Source organism: Lissotriton vulgaris, chromosome 8 (genome assembly GCF_964263255.1).
Source record: "Lissotriton vulgaris chromosome 8, aLisVul1.2, whole genome shotgun sequence".
Taxonomy (NCBI): Eukaryota; Metazoa; Chordata; class Amphibia; order Caudata; family Salamandridae; genus Lissotriton; species Lissotriton vulgaris.
The window spans coordinates 169,025,601-169,046,210 of NC_141696.1; the positions used below are offsets into that span (position 1 = coordinate 169,025,601).

The 20,610-nt window shown below is 44.8% G+C and overlaps 1 protein-coding gene across 2 annotated transcripts in view; it reads right to left on the minus strand.

The window, feature by feature from the left end:
• CLNS1A (chloride nucleotide-sensitive channel 1A) overlaps positions 1 to 20,610 on the minus strand; it is a 157,050-nt gene that overhangs the window by 130,959 nt on the left and 5,481 nt on the right. For both annotated transcript variants that reach the window (XM_086933894.1, XM_086933895.1), the window contains exons 2-3: positions 19,001 to 19,137; positions 2,632 to 2,742 (exon numbers count right to left, since the gene is read on the minus strand). In XM_086933894.1, coding sequence (XP_086790020.1) covers positions 2,632 to 2,742; positions 19,001 to 19,137 — 248 coding nt within the window. The remainder of the gene's footprint in view (positions 1 to 2,631; positions 2,743 to 19,000; positions 19,138 to 20,610) is intronic.

Below are 20,610 nucleotides of genomic sequence, written 5' to 3' on the forward strand. Positions count from 1 at the left end.
TGTAAAGCGCTCCGATACCCGATATCATAGGAACGTGTTTGCACTATATTTGACTCTTAAAAAAATATATAGCATAGCCAACCCTCTATACGGTTTGCTTTCTGCCATCAAGTCAATATCCACAAAAAAAGACTTTGGTGTGAAAAAAAAATCTCTCCAAATCACCTAGCATCATGGGTGATCCAGAATTCAGAATAGCACAAATATCCCCGGTCCCTAAACTCAAAATGTGTGGATACATTTAAAGAATCCATGGCCTTCAACCCCAAATTGCATTCCTTAGATCTATCATCATCCAGTGATGCGGGGTTCAGACACAATGCAACACATCACTGTAAGCCATGGCTTCATTGTTGGATTTGGGTATCACAGATTCCTGAACAATCTGCACACACTCCCTCTCTTCATACATAATGAATCGAAAATGTCAGAGTAGAAACCACAGCAATAAAACATCAATTTTCATTTGTGTGTGCAAGTTTGAATTTGTAAAACTATCTAAATGCAGAAGAAACGAGTTGTTTAGGTATTCAGGTCCCTGGTACGATGGCGCACTTCGGGCCCTAAAGGGTGCCTGCAGACGGGCTGAGAGGGCTTGGAGGAAAACCTATGGGGCTGATCTAAAAGCTGCATACGCCAGGTCCGTCAAGCTCTACCATCGAGCCATCTGCCGAGCTTGTGCGGCTTTTTACGCCACTGAATTCCGGAACAGTTCTAATCCGTCGAAAGCCATCTTTAAGGCCGTAAAAGATCTTACGACGAAGCGGACTTCCTCTATGACCGTAAGCTCCCTTTCCCACTGTGAATCCCTTGCATCCTACTTCTTGGGGAAGGTCCAAGCTATTTATCGGACATTCCCTAGCATAGGGTCCAGTGGGGAAAGTACTAATGGGGCCCACCATCAGACTACTCTGCTTGTCTTCCCCCCCCTCACCTTGGACGGCTTTGACAAACTTGCGTTGCAAGTCAAATCTGGATCTCCATCCGATCCAGTAAGGCCTGCTCTCTTCCGAGATCAGGCTTTTATGGGGCGTCGAGCTGTATGTTCCCTCGTCAACCTTTCCTTGGAAACGGGAGTTGTTCCAGCTAAGTGAAAACAAGCCGTGGTGTCCCCAATTATCAAAAAGCCCACCCTGGACCCATCCAAGCCTGAAAGCTATCGCCCCATCTCGTTGCTACCCTGGCCAGCCAAGATCACTGAGGCCCATGTCAATCTGGCCCTGTCTGAACATCTGGTACGGACCAATGCCCTCAATCCCACACAAAACGGATTCCGTGCTGGGCACAGTACGGAAACTGCGTTACTTGTGATGGTGGAACATCTCCGGGCAAGGCTGGATGCTGGTCAAACGGCGGCGCTTATTTTGTTAGACCTTAGCGCCGCCTTTGACACAGTGGACCACAGCATCCTCCTGCATCGGCTCGAGGAGACTGGCATTGGCGGTCAGGCGCTGCAATGGTTCCGCTCCTTTTTAGACGACCGCTCCTTCTGTGTTGCCATCCCTCCCTTCAAGTCCAATTACCAACCGCTGGCCATGGGGGTTCCGCAAGGGTCCTCGCTGAGCCCCACGTTGTTCAACCTATACTTGAGACCGCTGGCTGATGTCGCTAGGCAGTGGGGCCTAACTTTGGTCTCATATGCCGACGACACACAGCTGGCGGTTACTCTCAGCGGGGATGCGGAAATTGAGGCCCCCAGGTTTCAGTCTGGACTGAAGGCGGTGGCTAGCTGGCTGACAGGCAATTGCCTTCAGCTAAATGCCACAAAAACGGAGGTGATGGTCGTCGGTAAGGGAGTGGAGCTGTGGGGCGACCACTGGTGGCCCTCAGAGTTGGGACCTACTCCGATCCCGGTATCGGAGGTGAAAAACCTAGGGGTATGGCTGGATGCGGGCCTCTCCTTTGTAGGGCACACTAAAAAACTGCGGCCTGCTGTTTTGGACTCCTAAGGGGCTTGAGACCTGTTCTCAAGTTCTTTGACGCCCCAACCAGGCAGCTGGTAATCCAGGCTACTATCATCTCTCGCCTGGACTATGCCAGCTCTCTCCTGGCTGGGGCTAACAAGGCCGAGCTAACCCGCTTGCAACGGGTTCAGAATGCTGCGGCGAGGGCGATTGTTGGCCTGCCCAGATTCAGCTCGGTGGCAGGTGTCCTTCGCTCCCTACATTGGCTTCCGGTTAGGAAGCGCATCCTCTTTAAGGTTCTGTGTCTTGCCTTTAAGATCTTGAGAGGTATTGGCCCGGAAATCCTGTCGAGCTGTCTTTCCTTCTATGTTCTCACCCGTAGCCTCCGTTCCCAGGGTTTGGCCCTTGCGGTGGTCCCCAGATTCAGGCTCAGTCGCATGGGAGGCCGCTCGTTTAGGGTAATGGCCGCGTCAGCATGGAACTCCCTGCCTCTTGAAATCCGTCTGATGGAGGACCTCTTGACCTTCCGGAGGGCTATAAAAACCTTTCTGTTTTAGCGGTTTTATTTTCACTCTCCTGTTGTGTTATGTTCTACCTTGTCTCTGCGCCGGGACGCTCCTTGGCTGGAGTATCTGTGCGCACAATAAATCACCGTAACATAACATAACATAACATAACATAACATAACATATTAAGGGCACTGAGAAAGTTAATGAGGAATACTTACATGCAGATTTATCACTAGGAACAAATCTTATTTCAGTTATTGGTTCAACATCATCATCACCGTCACTCTCATCTTCATTATCTTCCATATCATTTTCTTTAGGTTCATCATCTGCATGTAAAACACAATATTGTATATATTTCATTCCTCCAAATCAAGCAGGGTTATAAATGACTGGATGGAAATGGGGGTGAGCAATTCCGAATCTAGAACAGGGTTAATTACAGCCTGTAGTTTAATATCAGCTAAAGCAGCAATTAAAGTTACCAATAGTTTGATTAATGAGCTGCAACCAATGAATTTCCTTTGCGGTTTTAAATATCCAATAAAGTTGATTATCAAAAAAAAAAAGTTACAACAAGCTATATAGGTTATAAAGTTTTATATAGCATTCGTATACTCGAAGGAGTCTTGGCGCTGCAGTGTGTGAGGGTGGCCAGTGATCAGGCTACATATAATATGGCCTCTGGATTAAGAGAGCCAAGTTTTCAATGCTTTTCTAAAAAGTAAAAAGGGTCTGGGGGGTTTTTAGTTCAAAAGGAAGGGAGTTCCATAATTTAGCAGTACGAATTACAAAGTCTCTACCACCTCCATGGGAGAGTCTGTACTTTGTCACCTCAATATTTTTTCAAACCTGACTAACGTAAGGGTCTAGAAGGTATGTAACAGCGAAAGGACCATCTAAGGGCAACTGGTTCGATGTGCGGTGCCTTAAAAGCAGTGCACAAGGCCATAATGCAATACTTTTCCTCACAGTCAGCCACAGTGAAGTTGGTTCAGTGGCATGGTTGCTGAATGAAATTTGGCGAGACTGAAAATGAGACAGGGTGCGGCATTTTGTAGGGTCTGAAGTTTAGATACCACTTTTGTTGTAGGAAGATATATAGTCCATTACGGTAAGTCTGGATAAAATTAGTGCCGACGTGATCTGTGTTTGAAGATAAGAGGGAATATTAGGGTACAAATTCTTCTTTAGAAGAAGAAAAAAAAAAGACTGATGAGGCTGTTTGATTGGGTTGGTTCTCAAAAGAGTTTGTCAAAAATGACCCCCCAGGTTTCTAAACCTTTTCCACTGGGGATGGGGCAGGGCCCATATCTGGTGGCCAGCATTCTGGGGACCAGAAATGTGTGTTGTTAACGAAGATTAGAGTTTCAGTCTTGAACAAGTTTAATCTCAGGCAGTTTTCTGCCATCCAAGTTCATTTGTTTTCTATACAGAGTCTGGAGGCTGTATAAACTGGAATTCCTGTGACAGACACCAAAATGTGTGTGTCGTCTGCATAGGAAACATGCATAGGAAACAACTGAGAATCCAAAAGGTTCTGACAAGTTTAACCAAAGGAATGATGTACAAATTAAATAGGGTAGGACTTGGAGAAAATCCTGGGGGACGCTACAACGCTAAAGTTGTAGAGGCAAATTCCTCTAGCGTGATGTATTGTAAGGAGAGAGCTTTAATTCTGCTTCCTAGCTCATGCAGGCAGTTGGTTCAAATGACATGATTGAATGTGTCAAACTCTGCTGACAGATCTAAGAGTATCAAAGCTGCATGGTCTCCATTATCGATGATGGATCGGATGCTCACTGCAGCTAATATGAGAGCGGATTCCATGCTATGCTTTCTCCGAAAGCCAAATTGGGACTGGTTTAGCAGATTGTTTTCATTTATGAAAGCAGATAGTTACCAATTGAGTGTTTTATCTAATATTTTAGCGGGCAGGGGCAGGTATGATATGGGACGATAGTTCATTGGGTTGGATGCTGGAAGGGTGGCCCTTTTTTTTCTTCTTTTTTTTTTTTATAAGTGGAAGAAATGCTGCTCTTTTCCATGCCTTTGGAAAACTGCCTGTGTGAATACTTTCATTAAAGGTTAGTGTAAGGTGTGCAGAAATAACCTCGGTTACAAGATGACACTTTGAGGACATTGGTCATCTGGGGAGCTGGATAAAATGTTTTTGACTTGCTCTTGGGAGAAGGGTGTAAAGGTAGAAAAACAACATTGTGTATCAGTTTCTGGTAGAGTACTATGATTGTTTGATTGTTTGGGAAAAAAGTTGAACGCCAAGTACTTTTGATTGAAATGTTTTTGCTACAGTATCGCAAACGTCTTGACTGGCATGAGACAGCTTATTTTGAACTGTACTAATTACTTTGAAATATACTTTTATTGCTGAATATTCAGAGTGTTTTCGGCATATGGCTATTGAGAACTTCAACTTTTTTACTCGGATGTCCTGAGGGACTTCAAAACAGAGCGTATTCTAACACCTACATGCTCCTTCCTCACAAAAACGTAGAACTTTGCAATGGTGATGAATTCCTATATTCTCAGTCAACTATTAGAGCCAAGAAAACGAAAACAAAACAAAAGCTAGCTAAGGAAGAAGAGCAAACCTTAACATAATCACTATTTTTTAACTAGCTTCCTTACAAGTGGTCTCAAGTGTCTAGGACACATCTCAAACCAGTAATGAAAGAAAGAACTATAATCAATTAATTATAATTATTTTGAAGTCAGACTGCTTTTCCGCTGGTTTACGACTGTTGGTAGATTAGCCTTAGAGTGAGCCAAATGGCCAGTTTAGACAATGAATATTTTTAAAAACCAATTAAAAAACTTGGGGTCAGACCCATAAACAGCCTTGCATATCAGTACTAATTTGGTAGTGGAATCTTAAATAAGGCAGCTGATAAGATGTTCTTACTAACAATTTCGGGATTTAGGAGAAGCCAATTCTTTTTTTAAACGACTAGAAGGTACGATAAGTAGCTTCATTTGGGGATATAAAAAGGCGAGAGAGCGATAGAACGGCTAAAGCTTCCGTTCGGTCAAGGAGGTCTGGAGTTGCCGGATTTTAATAAGTATTTTTGGTCCGCTTTTTTTGGTCGCCTTCGTAGCCGGATTAATCCTGCTAGTACCTTTTTTTCATACATTTATGTTGGGGGAAGAGAGTAAAATGTCTTTTGTACAGAATAACCGATCCAAATTATTTTAAAAGCGTTAAATTCAAGACTGTACGGGACAGTATATTTATTTGGCGGGCGATCCTGCACAGGGGCAATATATCTTTATATCACAATAAATTTCCTCTTTGGTCTAAACCTGTTTAACCGGGGATATTCCACGAAGTGGCGGGAAAAACTTGGGTCAGTTGGGGAGTAGTATGCTTAGGTGATCTGTTTGATCATAATGGCTTCCTTTCTTTTGAGAGATTACAGATCATTCATAAATTACCAAATCATATGCTGTTGAAGTATTAGCAGATTATGGATTATTTTTTAAAAGCACCTAAAATTGATTAATATAAAACTGGATCTGATGTTTGGGATTTTATATATGAAAAATCTGTGAAATCTATGATCAGTAAGGTGTATCAATGGCTAGGTAGTTATAGAGTAGAGGATTGCAAAAAATTGGCCAGTCGATGAAGCAAGGTATTGGAGATACCCGTAGAGGCTAGGACCATCGCACAAGCTTTTAGTACTATAAAAGAAGAGGTGCATTCTACTAATCGGAGATTGCAGCAATATCGGACGATATGCCTTCTATACTATACCCCAGAGAGAATAGCTAAGTGGACGTCTAATAACATAACTATTGATAGGACAAAGTGAACAAGATGTGATGTACATCTAGCAGATATTAAACATATGTTTGTAACATGTCCAGAACTGAGGATATTTTGGCAGGATGTTTAGAACCCGCCAAAATATCCTCGGTTCTCAGAAGCTGGAGTTGGAAATACCTTTGACGATAGGGGAAATTATGTTGGCCCGTAGGTGTGTTGGTTCCAAAAGTAAAGGTTTACTAGCTTTTCTGTTGGTTTCGGCAAGGCTGACTATTGCCCAGATGTGGATTTCACCAAAGCCCCCATCTGTTATGGATTGGAGGCTTCTTGTTAGACAGACGTATGATATGGAACAGGCATTGGCCAAGACAAGAGGCATCCGCTCAGTTGTTGAATGTAATGCAAGTTGGGGGGGGGGGGTCTCCGTTTTATGCAATACAATTTGATGTATAAAGATGTCTATTCTAGATTAACAATGCTTTTTGGTTTAAATATTTATCTGTTGGATATTATCTTATGTTCTACTCTCTCCCTTCTGTCATTCATTTCTTTGCTCCCCTCCATGTGTGATATTGCTCTTGATATATGCTCATACTTAATATGGTATTGTCTTGATTTATTTACTTTCATATTGTATCATCCAATTGTTGACAAATAAAAATATTTACAACATTTTTTAAAAAAAGAAGCCAGCAATGTAAAAAACACCGAGACCATAACATAAGTCCTAAAACACCTTTACATGTACAGAATATAAAAAGCAAAAGAGGACTATAAACATTAAAATTAGAACACAACAAATATCCGAAAAATAGTTCATGAAATTAAACTATGACCAAATACGCTAAAAAACATGATTAATAGTTATAAAACTGCAAGATTCACACATACCAAAGTGAAAACAGCTATGTCTGTAATCACTTCCTAAAAGCTAGCAGTAACTGGTTCCCTTACATGCCAAGGCAAGTAGCTCCATTACGAGCGTGCATGAACCAAGAACCAGCTGTACCATACTCCTCCAAAAAAGCATGCAAAAGAGATTGCCAACCCACCATCAGCAGATCTCAATCTTCTTGTAGAGCAAGGTCTGTGGTAATCCTATTTCATATATTAGGGGCAAATCTGTAAAAACATTTGTGGAATACTGCCTCTATTTTAAATTGCACTATAGCAAAAAATGAATGGAGAATCCATAAGAGCAGCCTACTGGTCTTATTTGTGCCATCCAGTAATTGGATAGCCTGCAGCATTTAGTACCTATTGTTGGCTGGTGGACATGTCAGTAATACAGAAAGAGCATTTGCATAGTACATTGGATTCTCCCATTGCTACAAATCCAAATTTGTCTAGAGTACATGGAAGAATTTTTTAGTTGAACAGAAGAGATGTTTTTAACTACATTAGTGAACTGATATTTTAAACTCCGCTCAGTTTTTTGGAATACCTTTATGAGTTTTCATACTGTTTGATTAAACCCTTAAATTCAAAAGACAAAAAAAAAAAAGGTGACATATCAGCTCTGGTAGTTTCTTCCGCAAACGAGCTCACCCTAAAAACCAAATCTCCTTTTTCTTGCCAATCAAGTTGATTGTGCCTGTGACAAAAAGGTAACCCTGAATGTGGTTAGGAAGGGCATAGATACAAAGGGAGTAAAATGGCTCACAGTCTGTAAATTCTCCATCTTCATAAAATTGGAGTGTTTTGAGAAAATACATCCCTTACTTCATTATAAAGTACTGCAATTTTCATAAAGCAGCTTTAAGTATGGCTCCTTTAATGTCATTCACGCTTGCTTCCTCTCGTAGCCCCATACATCATGAGACAATGGGTCGGCTCATTTTAGCAACTGGCTCTGTTGTACAGTGAGTGACAGCATTTTTCACGATCAGATGGCCATGCCCACCTAAAAACAAGTGCACTGCTAGTGGTGAGGTGAGATTATATTATATTATATTATATTATATAAGCGCCAGAGCTGCATTGAAGAGATGTGTTAAAACGGATGTGGACTCTGAACACCTCTTTGCAATGCAGCTTCCTGGTGCATACTGGAGGTACCTGGTGGGCTAGTTGGCTCCCAGGGACCCTCAGGATTGAAGAGGAATTAATTCCCCAACAAGGTGTGTTTGCACAAGTCACCTCAGGCCCCGCCCCCTTCCTTCACCACTGTGCAAACGCGCCCCCTGTTGAGTTGGAAGTTGGGGAATTAATTACCCTTGAATACGGAGGGTCCCTGGGGGCCAACTAGCCCACCAAGTACCTCCAGTATGCGCCAGGGAGCTGCGTTGCAGAGAGGTGTTCAGAGGGCACGTCACTTTTTACACCTCTCTGCAACGCAGCTCTGTGGCGCTTACTGGAGGTACCTGGTGAACTAGTTGGACCCCAAGGACACTCAGGATTGAAAGTCCCTGATTCGTCCTGTTTCATAGGGGCTATTGCTGGCGTCATCCAAGGACTTCTGGGATTCGTAGTCCTCCAACCACCATACGACCCATGTTGGACTCTGCCTCCTGCAAAATAAAATCAAACCCTTAGTCGGGCCTCCAAATCTGTGTCCGTATAAGGTTTTTTTTGAAGCCTGCAGCTTCGAAAACAAATGAGAAACCGAATTGCAGAATGACAGGTTTTACCTTCAACGGACACAGATTTGGAGGCCTGACTAAGGGTTTGATTTTATTTTGCAGGAGGCAGAGCCCAACATGGGTCGTATGGTGGTTGGAGGACTACGAATCCCAGAAGTCCTTAGATGACGTCAGCAATAGCAGCTATGAAACAGGACGAATCAGGGACTTGTTTTCTTCCTACGTCTGCCGCTGCATGCCCGCCCCGTGAGCAAGGAGCAGAAGGAGCTCCGAAACGCGTAGGGGCTTAATGAAATATTCAGCGCTGTGTCTTGTTGTGCCTTAATAAAAGAACTTAACCGTGGTGGCGGACTTCGCCTGTCATTGCGTGCACCTCAAACTGTGGCAGCGTAATTGGGGATAGATAGTGTACAATATCTCACTGTTTTACCATTCCATGCTAACCAAGGTGTTTAGACAGTCAAATAATGTTATAGTATGCACATTTATAATTCAAGATCGCTGCTCTGTACTACCCTGGAATAGTGTATACTGTGCCGATGCATTGGTTCTGTACAAAGTGGCCATTATGCAATAGTAAAACAATGATAACGCATACACAAGATCATTCGAAAGGTTGTCTCCCACTACAATTTTGTTTTTTACCTAACCTTCGATTGAAAGCATATGCTCACCACCTTTATGAGACTACATGTTTGTCCTTTTTTGTTTACCTCCATTCTTTTTATCTAGCTTGCAAGTAATTTACTCCATCTCCATGGAGGAACAACAGGCCACCCATCAAAATATAAATGAGGCCCTCAGTCCTTTGAGTCCAAATCCACCACAGGAGTACAATTCTAAACCCCTAGAGGACCTCAAGGAAGGCACTTAAAGACTCAAAGGGTGTCAGAAAGAGGCTAACAGCAGAGTCCAGTCCAGGTCCAATTGCCACTTGTCAGCTGGCCAGTTTCAAGAAAGGCCTGTTGTAGCTTGATGTGACCCTTGGAGTCCACTTCTTCATCTGGGTACAAGAGGTAGCATGTCTAGTCCTACAAAGCTCCTCTCTGGTCAGACAGTTGGCCCACTCCTCTTCTGTTCTTCCGCAGGCCCAGGAGTGGACTGAAGCTGGTGCATGGAGATGCCACATTTATGCCAGACTCAAGCTGATGTGTGGGAATGACCCCTGGACACACCCTAACCAATGGGGTAAATATTACTGGGCCAACCCTACTCAATTTGTCCTTTTCCAAAATGGAGAAAGTCTTCATCTATAATAAACTTGGGCTTCGAAGGTTGTGTGTGGCAAGTGTACTATGTTAATCGTAGCATCCTCCCACATGAAACACTAAAATCCAGTTTGAGGCAACCACAATAAACCCAAAGACAGAGACACCTGGTAGGAGAAGTAGGATTAATCAGCAACCAGACAGTGGGTCCACAAGAATTGTCTTGGCATCTTGTTCCGTTCCTTTTAAGTGTACCAAAACCCAAAGAGTAATATGTAAATCCTAGACAGACGTCTGAAAAGACAAAAACAGGTTTCTTTAGCAACAAGACAGTGGATACACAAGAACTGCATAAGCATGGAGCTTTGAGTGTTACTTGTAGCACCCCACAGATGTCAAGCAGTAGTTGACACTGTGCGGTCAAAAAAATGCCCACATTATTTTGAAACTAATTACATTCCCGAAACCCCCTTCCCCGTAGTGTGGGACGCATTCAAGACTGCGATACGCGGTCATATCAAATCTATTGCAATTGCACGGGTCCAGGAAGCACGCCTTCTGGAGAACAACCTTTCCAGAGATATAAGGCTCTTGAAAAACAGGACCAGGCAGGCCCCTTACTTACACATAGAAGACGCCTGGCAACTATCCGAGGGCAAAATACGTGCCCTCAGAACTAATAAAGCAGAACGGGCTCTCCTGGCACTGGAGCAACGTTACTACGAAGGAGGGGGGGGGGGGGGGGGGGGGGACAAGGTGGCCACGGTTCTGGTTAGGCGCCTGCGGGTACGGGCAGCCAAGGTGGGCATAGCTAACATCCAGAGTGGCGATGGAACGCGGGCTGCTACTGAGGCGTCCAAGAGCGACGCCTTTCATACATACTACTCGTCCCTTTATGCCAAAGCCACACTCTCAATAGACCAGGTTCAAGCTATTCTGAACAAATGCGCCTGGACACAGATCAGTCAATATCACGCCAAACAACTGGAGGACCCACTTACCAGAGAAGAGCTTGCAAGAGCTCTAAAGGAGCTCTCCCCTCTGAAAGTCTCCGGGCCCAGACGGACTCCCCCGTATCCTTCTATTGCATCTTCTTGCCACAGCTTCAGACACACCTACTGCGTCTTTTTAACTCTTTCACCGTCACTGCCGGGCCTTCTCCCACTATGGGGATGGCGGAAATCGCCCTCATTCCTAAGCCGGGTAAGAATCCCACTCTTTGTTCGTCCTTCCGCCCCATAGCCCTCTTAAACACGGACCTTAAAATTGACACTAAAATATTGGCTAAACGACTCGATCCTCACCTACCGGGCCTTATTGAACATGATCAGGTTGGCTTCATCCATCAGGGGCGCGCAGACAACGTGCGTCATATTGCACATCTAGTGGGAAGGCCCACCACTAGAACATCCCTGCATGTTTACTATCTCTTGACAGAGAGAAAGTGTTCGATCGGGTACATTGGAACTTTCTTCGGGCAGTCCTCCAAAAAATAGGGCTGGGCCTGTTAATGATAGCCCGGATCATGGCCCCCTATCTTTCCCCGCAGGCACAGGTGCGGGCCAATGGTCAACTCACACATCCCATATCGCCCTTGTGGTGGAAACCCTGGCCGTAACAAATTTTTATTTTTAAACTAATTACATTCTCAAAACCCCCTTCCCCGTAGTGTGGGACGCAATCAATACTACGATACGCCGTCATATCACATCTATTGCGATTGCATTGCCGACAAGCCCCCAACATCCATGGCATCCCCCTTGGTGGCAAGCAACACAAAGTGGCTCTTTTCGCAGAGGAACCGATTCTCACGCTTGCCCGACCGCACACCTCCCTCCCAGCCCTTCTCTCCCTGCTACGGTCCTTTAAATTGGCATCTGGCCTCAAAATAAACCACAAGAAGTCCTGGGCGCTGAACCTCCCGATCCTGAAGGAGGAAATTCCTAAACTTCAGTCCCTTGTCCCTTATCAGTGGGCTACCGACTTCTTTCGATACCTGGGGCTCCAACTAACTCCCACACTTGCCACATGGTTCCAAGTCAACTGGCGGGACTGCAGAAGGGCAGTGTAGGAGGATCTGCGAGTTTGGAAGCCTCTTACCCTATCTTGGTTGGGTCGCGAGCATACAGTTAAAATGTCGGTGCTTCCCAAGGTGCTTCCCAAGGACTTATATCTATTCCAATGTCTCCCTACTCCTAACCCGCAACACCAGAACCAAAGTCGTAACGCGAAATCACCAACTTCATCTGGGGCAGACGCAAGCCGTGTTTCTCTAACAAAATTCTTATGCATCCTCGGGATAGGGGTGGGCTAGCATGCTCCAATATGCCCGAGCACTACTGGGCTTCCCATCTCCGTATGGGCGGCGCAGGAGGGTGGGAAGGTATGGTTCCATATGGAGAGAACGGTGACTGGGAGATCCATTTGGGACCTCCCCTGACTGCCTCGGATCTCACGCTCCGGAAGTGCTTACATTGTACTCCCCACCAGGACAGTACTTGACATTTGGGACAAAGTATCAGTTTCTCAGGGCCTCACCACTTTTCCGTCCCCTCACACCCCCATCGCTAGGAACTCACAATTCCCGACTGCCATCAACCCCCAAGCTTTCTGTAACTGGCTGGAGGGTGGATGCAGAACAATTAGACATCTGTTTCTGGGTGATACATTTAAATCCTTTGACCACTGCAAGGAAGTGTTTCAACTCTCGACGGAAGCCAAACTACAATACATACAGCTCAGTCATTGGGGGCACACATCTTCTTTGCAACAGGACGCCACTCAAGCACTCACTCCTTTTGAATGCCTGGTACACTCCTTCGATGACACTAAGGGGCTAATATTCCAGACTTATCATGCTTTGCATCACCCTCCACGTGTTGCTCTTCATCCAGATCAGCGTCTATGGCAGTCGGCTGCTCCTTCTCAAATCACCCCCGCCCAATGGAACCGCCAGTGGCGAGATAGTCCGAAAGTTTATCGATTTATCTCCCGACGGGAAACTGCGTACAAGATTATGAATCATTGGTATTATACCCCCCGTTGGCTGCATAAGATGTTTCCTGCTACCTCCCCTCTATGTTGGAGATGCTCAAATTTTCTGGGTGACTTTCTTCATATCTCGTGGGCTTGTCCGCTCTTGACCCTATACTGGAAAGAGGTTCCAAGTCATATCAAAATGGTGCTTGGCATCCCCCTGCCTAAAACTCCAGTTACAGTACTCTTGGGCCTTAAACCTGACAATGCGCGCACTATCCCGCAGCGATTGGCACATCGCCCTCCACATGCTAGGCACTGCTAAACAACTTATCGCCCTACATTGGAAGAAAGCGGAGACCCCCTCCAATTAATGTCTGGTTTACGCGTTTGTGGCATACTGCGACTGTGGAGCTACTTACCGCGCGCTTGCAGTCCTGCGACACCCAATTCACTAAATTATGGCAGCCGCTGGTCACCTACCTCAGTAAAATGGAACACGCCCGTCTTCAACCTCCAATGCTTCGGGCCCTGCGCATCTTTTAGGACTGTGTACCCCCGTGATCTTGAAAGATACCCTGCACATCCCGACAGAGCCCCCCTGTCCATTCGCCCTCATCCCCTCCATCTTGGTATTCTTTTCTTCTCCCTCCTCTTTCAGATTTCCTGTCCCCTATCTCTCCTTTGTTTATTACTCTAGGTTCACTTTTTCATTTGCATTCATGTTGATTAATTTATTTTTTCTCATTCTGTTTGATTGAAGGCTCCTCTTACTCGAGATTCGAGGCTGTGTCTACTTTATTACACGGCCAGCCAGTCATGCATGGGTTGTAGGATACTTGCTGTGTAACGTTTGCATCAACAAAATCCTCCTGCATTTGACATGCCTACTTAAACTACGCGGCTGTCCCTCTGCAGGGTTGTAGGCGACATGCTGTGAACACAAGGAAAGTCCTCCTGGTTCTTTTTTGAAAATAAAGAAAGATTTAAAAAAAAAAAAAAAAAAAAAAAAAAAGGCCCACAGCCCAACCATGCATATTCTGCAATGCTCATCGCTGTCTATTCAGGTCAGCCTAATGTTTTTTCCTGGGAGGCATTTCACAACTTTTACACACCCTCGCAAAGACTTCTCACTGGCTGGGAGCTGAGAGAGGATTTTGCCAAGCAGCTTTTTGACAGTTCAGGCAGGTAAAAGGTAACTTTCCAAAAGACTTCACCATTTAATTGGATTTTTAAGAAGCACCCTACCTTGTGGGCTACAAGGCTCATATACGGATGTCTTATTACTATTAGGCTGACCAGACTTATTACTATTAGTCAGGCTACAATAGCACTGAAGACATGTTTACTCTGGCACTGTAGTTGATGGCACAATATGTGCCGCAGTCTACTAGAGGTATTTAACTTCCAGGCCCTGGGCATATTTTCTACCATTTAGTAGGGACTTATATGGAAGTTAAATAAACCAATTAGGAAAATGCCAATTTGCATAACAAACGGAGCGGGGGGGGGGGGGGGGGTAAAGGCACTTTACTACTGGTTAGCAAGCGTAAAGTACACAGAGTTCTAAAGCCAGCAAAAATACAGGGTCCAGCAAAAGAGGAAACATCCAGGGTGGCCACAAGAAAAGGCAGATTTCCTACAATAATCCATCAAAGGGGATCCTCCAAATCCAGACAGTAACGCTTAGCAAAGTCGTGGAGAAATGATCAAGTTGCAGCTCTGCAGATGTCACGTACAGGAACTCGCCTAGCCAAGGTTAATGAAGTATGGTTGTTTTTGGGCCATGGAATATCAAATCTTAAGGCACAAAACAATCCAGCTGGATAAGGTTCTTTTATGCACTGGTATTCCGTTTCTCCTGCCTGCTTGGCCTATGAATAGCTGATCATATTCACAGAAGTAATTTATGCGGTCAATATAAAAGCTCACCGCAGAGCAAGAAGGATTATAGTAAACCAAGCAGGCAAAGGATACACAGGATGGGACTCCGAATACCTTTCTGGAAGTACGAGAGCAACACATGGATGTCCCATATCCTCTGTGGAGGGGGAAAGCTCGGTCCAAGGTGCTATCCAGTATTGTCCTGTACAGGAGGTGCGGAGAGGGTGCAAGGTGAAATTTGGGCAAAGCCAAGGTCATGCAGCAAGGATGCAGAAGACTGTAGGTGCGGCTGTGCGGTCTGCAGAGTACTGGCCTATGAAATTCCTGAGATGGGCTTCCACCACTGCCATTACCTTTACGAAGCCTCGTAGCACTGATGCAATCCCACCACAAAAACGCAGGTATTTCCTATGAAACTTCAGAATTGGTATATGGAAATACATATCCTGTAAGTCGAGTAACAGTAACGAGCCTCCAATCTCTAGCAAACAAAAGAACCATAGCAACGGACAGCATCCTGAACTTCTTCTTGTGAGGGAAGACTTCAAAACCCTGAGATCCAGGATCCTCCTTTGGAACAAGGGAGTATAGTGAGTATCAAACTTTTCCAATGTCCTGCTCTGGCACCAACTCCACAGCTCCCTTCTTATGAAAGGCTGCCCCCCTCTTGCTGCAGGAGAAGATGGTGTTCCTTCGAAAAGTTAAAAACAGGGAAAGTGGTCTGGTTAGAAGGCTGCTGAAAGGGTAGTGGATGCCCCTTTTCCAAAATGTGTAGGACCCACTGGTCTGCAGTGGTGGCCCTCCTGGCCTGTGGAAAAAGGGATACCCAACCTCCTAACAACCTCTAATAGTTCAAAAAGGGAGAACAAGAGCTGCTTCTCTGTTATCTGAGAAGGACTTGTAGGAAGTAGTGACTGACTGAGGTTCTGTATGGCCTCAATCCTTTTCATAGTCTCAATACTGTAGGAAAATGGCGTTATGAGATTGCTACCAAGCAAGCGCCGCCTGGTGTTGGCAGAAGTGGAGGGCTCTTCCAAAACCATGATATTCATAGACTGCTGGAATTCCTTTCTTTGGGGGTGCAGCGTGCAAGCCATAGAGGAACTCATTATAAAGCATTTGGTACATTCAAAGGGACGGTACATCAAAGTGTATTTCATATCTTGGAGAGAAGGGGGGGGGGGCACAAAAATGTTCCTAGCCAGGCATGTTTCATTACAGTCACTGATATCCCTATTGTCCTGGCAACCGAATCCAAAATACCTAGGCCGTACTGCATCACCTAGCCTGATGCCACCTGGCTGCCCCGGATAAAGTCTTGGAAATAGACCTGAAGTTCTTGGGGAAAATTAGGAACTAGCATACCTGCCAAACCCCAAAGGACAAGCACATAGTGCCTGAGCAGACACATGGCATTGAGGGTTTTCACGGTCAGCATACTACCTGTAAAGGTCTTTTTGGACCAGTCTTCAATGCTTTTAGATTCTCTATCAAGTGGTTGCATTGCAAAGTTTCCAATTGTGAGCTTCGAAGAAAATGCTTGAATCACAAGGCATTGTGATGAGGGGTTCTCCCACAGAATTTGTGGATAGCCTGGAGCTGATCTATTTTGTCTTGCAATTGATCTGCTGACCACAGAGGTCAGAGATGGCTTGGTCCAAGTAGACAAAATGGGGTCTAGGAGAGCCTCACTGAATGCAAACATTGGCTTCGAAATGTGGGTGGAAGGCTGCAGTATATTGGCATTAGTTTTAAACGGGCAAGGGGATCTCTATGAAATCTACTGCCTTTCTAATTATGGCCTGGTATGAAGATGCTCCAGAACGAAAGGGTCCGCATGAGTTCTGCAACTCCAAGTCCAGCAACTCCAACTCAGGAGTGGGATCTATGCCACTGGCTTTAGAAAGCCACATAAATGCCTGTAATGGTCTCTTAGAGGGCCTCCTGTGCAGGGTCAGTGACAAGCAGTTAGTAAAGAGTAAGGAGCTCTTGAAACTGCTTCTCCTCCAGCTGGTGTGCATTCGTTCTGGACTTATGGAATGGCACCAGAGATTGGGAAGACTCCAAAAAGTCAATGGTGCCTGGGGTGTGGGGGAATCTGGCACCGGAGGCACCACAGATGGAGATGGCCTTAGTGGGATTCTGGTCGGCACCAAGGGCAGCATCAACAGAATAATCAACACTGCTACTAACAAAAAGGGGCAAATGGCATTGATGAAAGACCTGCTGGTGGAAATCCATATGAAATTTCCACAGGTCCTAAGGCAGCTGAACGACCTCCAAACGGGACAATAGCATGCCCAAATAGTTCGGACATGGTGTTGAGATAAAGTGCAGGATCAGCTCCGGGTGCCAGAAAGTCTGTGTAGTGAGGCAGAAAAGGGGCAGGCAGCGTCAGCAACAGCAGCACCCGCTCCTGATTCAGGAAAGCCTCAACCACCTTTGGCTCCGAAAAGAGGTCAGAGAAAAGCTGTAGTGGCTTACATCGCTAGTGTTTGCTCCTGTGCCTTCCCTTCTTATGCTTTTGGCAGAAGGATCGACTCGGAAGACACCAGCGACATACAGCAGGGCTTGAACCTGCACCTGCCTCCACTTTCCATGGCCTAGCCATAAAAAGCGTAGCCTTCCACTCCTTAAAGGGCTTTCTGGCATATGCATCAACGTAGCCTTTTGCTATTCCTAATTAGCGATTAAGGAATCGCTATTTAGGAATAGCAAACGCCTATGCATGTAGGAATCGCTATTAAAATAGTGATTCCTTAACATTACTTAATTGCTAGTCGCAAATTGCTAGTCGCAATTCAGGAATGCTGTCCCATTCATTCCTATGGGCCTGTATTGAACATTGCATGAGCAATTTGCGAGTACCAGTAGGTACTCGCAAATTGCTCATGAAATTTCAAGGGTGTCAAAATGACACCCTGTTGCACCCCTGAAATTGATCTATGCACATATGTTTCACACACACATGCCTTAAGGGCAAGTTTGTGCGCAACATGAAACTTTGAAAAATGCACAAGTGCTTTTTTCAAAGTTTCAGCAAATTACCATGACGTCCAACTTCATGGTAATTTACTCCCTCTATTAGTGAATGCGCTATTTTTTTTTACTTTCATGCATTGCATTTAAGGAATCTCAATTTAGAGATTCCTTAAATTGCGATTTTTGCATTTGGGATGATGCATCCCAAATGCAAAAATACCGGGAGCAAAGGGGCAGATTCTGAGAATCTGCCCCTTTGCTCCCGGTATTTACTTTGATGCACATGCCTGTTTGTCTGCATGCTCCTGCACAACTCACAAACATTGGAGTCGTAGTCAGATCCCAAGCACCACAGATTTCGGAGGGTTGATAATCGGCATTTGACCGTCACGTTCACAACAGGTTTTAAACCCTTACCTCTTAAGAGGGAACACTTGGTGCACTTCTGAAAGATTTTTTTTGTAGAGAATGGAGTTTCAAAACCACATGAATCATGATGAAAGCATGGAACACAGGGGTACTTTTTGGTCGGAGACATCACAGGGACATCCTTTTGGTGTCAAAGAAGGCAGCGCCTCCTATCATGGGGGCAGAACTGTGGAGAAAAGTTTTCCGTACCAGTCTTGTGCCTTAAGAGGTATTCAAGAGTAAAGGAATCTGCAGGTATAAGTATTCATAAAAACGGCTTTTTTGTTTTTATTACAGAAATGTAACTTTCTTTAATCATGTGCCTGTGCCCAGGAGACAAGAGCAGACACTGTGCAGAGAAATGAGTTGCTGCATACTCTTCTCTTCAGAGCAGGATGTTTGGTGTGCTATTCAACAGACTTGCAGAACCAAAGGTCTGGGAGAGGATGGCATTTCAGAGGAGTTTAATGGAGTTTTTGCTGAGTTCCTGAGCCTTCATTTGTTGGTTGAAGAGCAAAAGAAAGGAAAAACACGTATCATGTACCGGTGTTCATTTCAGTTTTACCAAGGTTGTTTTTTACAAAGATACATTGATTTCACAAACAGCCAAGCTTTTCATTGAGCACATTTTTGCAGTTCAGCATTTACACAGTAAATTTGATTTCAGACTGCATAACATTTTAAGCATAAGCGTGGTCGTGCCAGCAAGTGTGTGGGAAATGGTGAATTAAAAAAATGCGGCAAATTACTCTTACAATACCTCCGAGTTTGGCATTCACCATTACGTAGAGATGTTCCCGTGGATAGGAATTTGTATCCCTGGACACAGCATGTAAACTAATCGTGGGATAGTCTAGTCCAAATCCCAAACCAGAGCCATTTAACCAGGACAGACGGCTGAAAGAAATACACACGTTTAACACGTTGGCATTTGGTGAAAAAAAAGCAAATGAGAAATATATAAAACTATACCTTAGCATGGCATGGCAGTTGGCAAGATTTCAGAATAGCTCATTAAACAGATATCCTATTTTTTTATTTTAAAAAAAAATGTATTTATCATTTTGTAATCATAACAGAGTACAGCAGTCACAGGTGCATATAATCAATAAGGTACAAAGTGCATCAGGTGTGAGATTGTTACAGTACATATACCAGTGCATAGTCCAGGTGCAAAAAAAAGGGGACACATCTAGTAAAGCCAGACAATTCTTTTTTAACAATACAATCAGGCACTATGTATTTCTCCATCCTCAAAATGAGACAACATATATGTAGTGCAAGGACCCCATATATCTCGTGTTCTAGATGCCCTTGGTAACTCCTCAGCGTAACAGGTGAGTTGATCCCTACAGTAAGCTAGTTCATGGAGCCAGAGGCGCAACTAGAGCGGGGGGGGGGGGGCGGGGGGGGGGGGGGGGGCTAAGAAAAAATTTCGGGGGGGGGCTGAACCTTTAATCAGTAGGCAGAGTGGAGCTGCAGGGGCTCTTAGAAGGGGTGAAACAACTGCAAGGCCTAATTAACATTCAAATGCTCTTTTAAACCTGTAAAACGTTTGGGTGTGGCTCTGTGTGTGCCCGGGATCTGTCTCATCCCGGGCTGCTACGCACGACGGGGGGGCTGAAGCCCGGTGAGTCCAATGGGTTGCAACACAGGAACTGGTGGCAGGTGCTGTTGCCGCACTAACAGACAGTTATGAAAACCGTTCCTTGGTTCTAGCTATAATCTGCACTATTGCCCACCTCCTAAAACCAGCCACCAATGTTGGTCTTAACTTAACACATAGAATTTTTTACAAGAGGCAACGTGTATCAAAATGTGTTATTAGCTTGAAAATGCCATACAATTAAACATGAATGGATAACAGGAGTGATGAGTCTTCCAACAGATGGCGTAGATTTTCAAAAATGCTTTTATTATGATTCATAAAATCCACAGCTACAGCTAAGCGTTACGCCCAACACAGGCTTCTTCAGGGCTTATCTTTATGTCTGTGCAATAAAGTATTGTTATTCCAAGATGGGTAGTCTTCAATAACCTTCCACACCAGGCAGTGGCAAATATATCCCAAATTCCAGAAAACGCCCATTCATTAATCGGTAGGTGGTGTTAATACATATCCCTCCTCTCTCAGGGGAGTCCTTGCTTCTGATAATAAATTAGGTAGCTGTAAAAAATAGCTGTGTCGCTATAATGTGCCGATTTAGGCACACATTTCTGTCTCCTATGTAGGAGTCCTCCTCGTCGTGTCCTAGTTCCGGAAAGCGAGTGCACACGCTTTCCGGAACTAGGACACGACGACGAGAAAAAATGAGTCCAATGGGTGTTGCGCGCCTGCATGGAGCCATTACTTCAGCAAAGGCGCTGGTC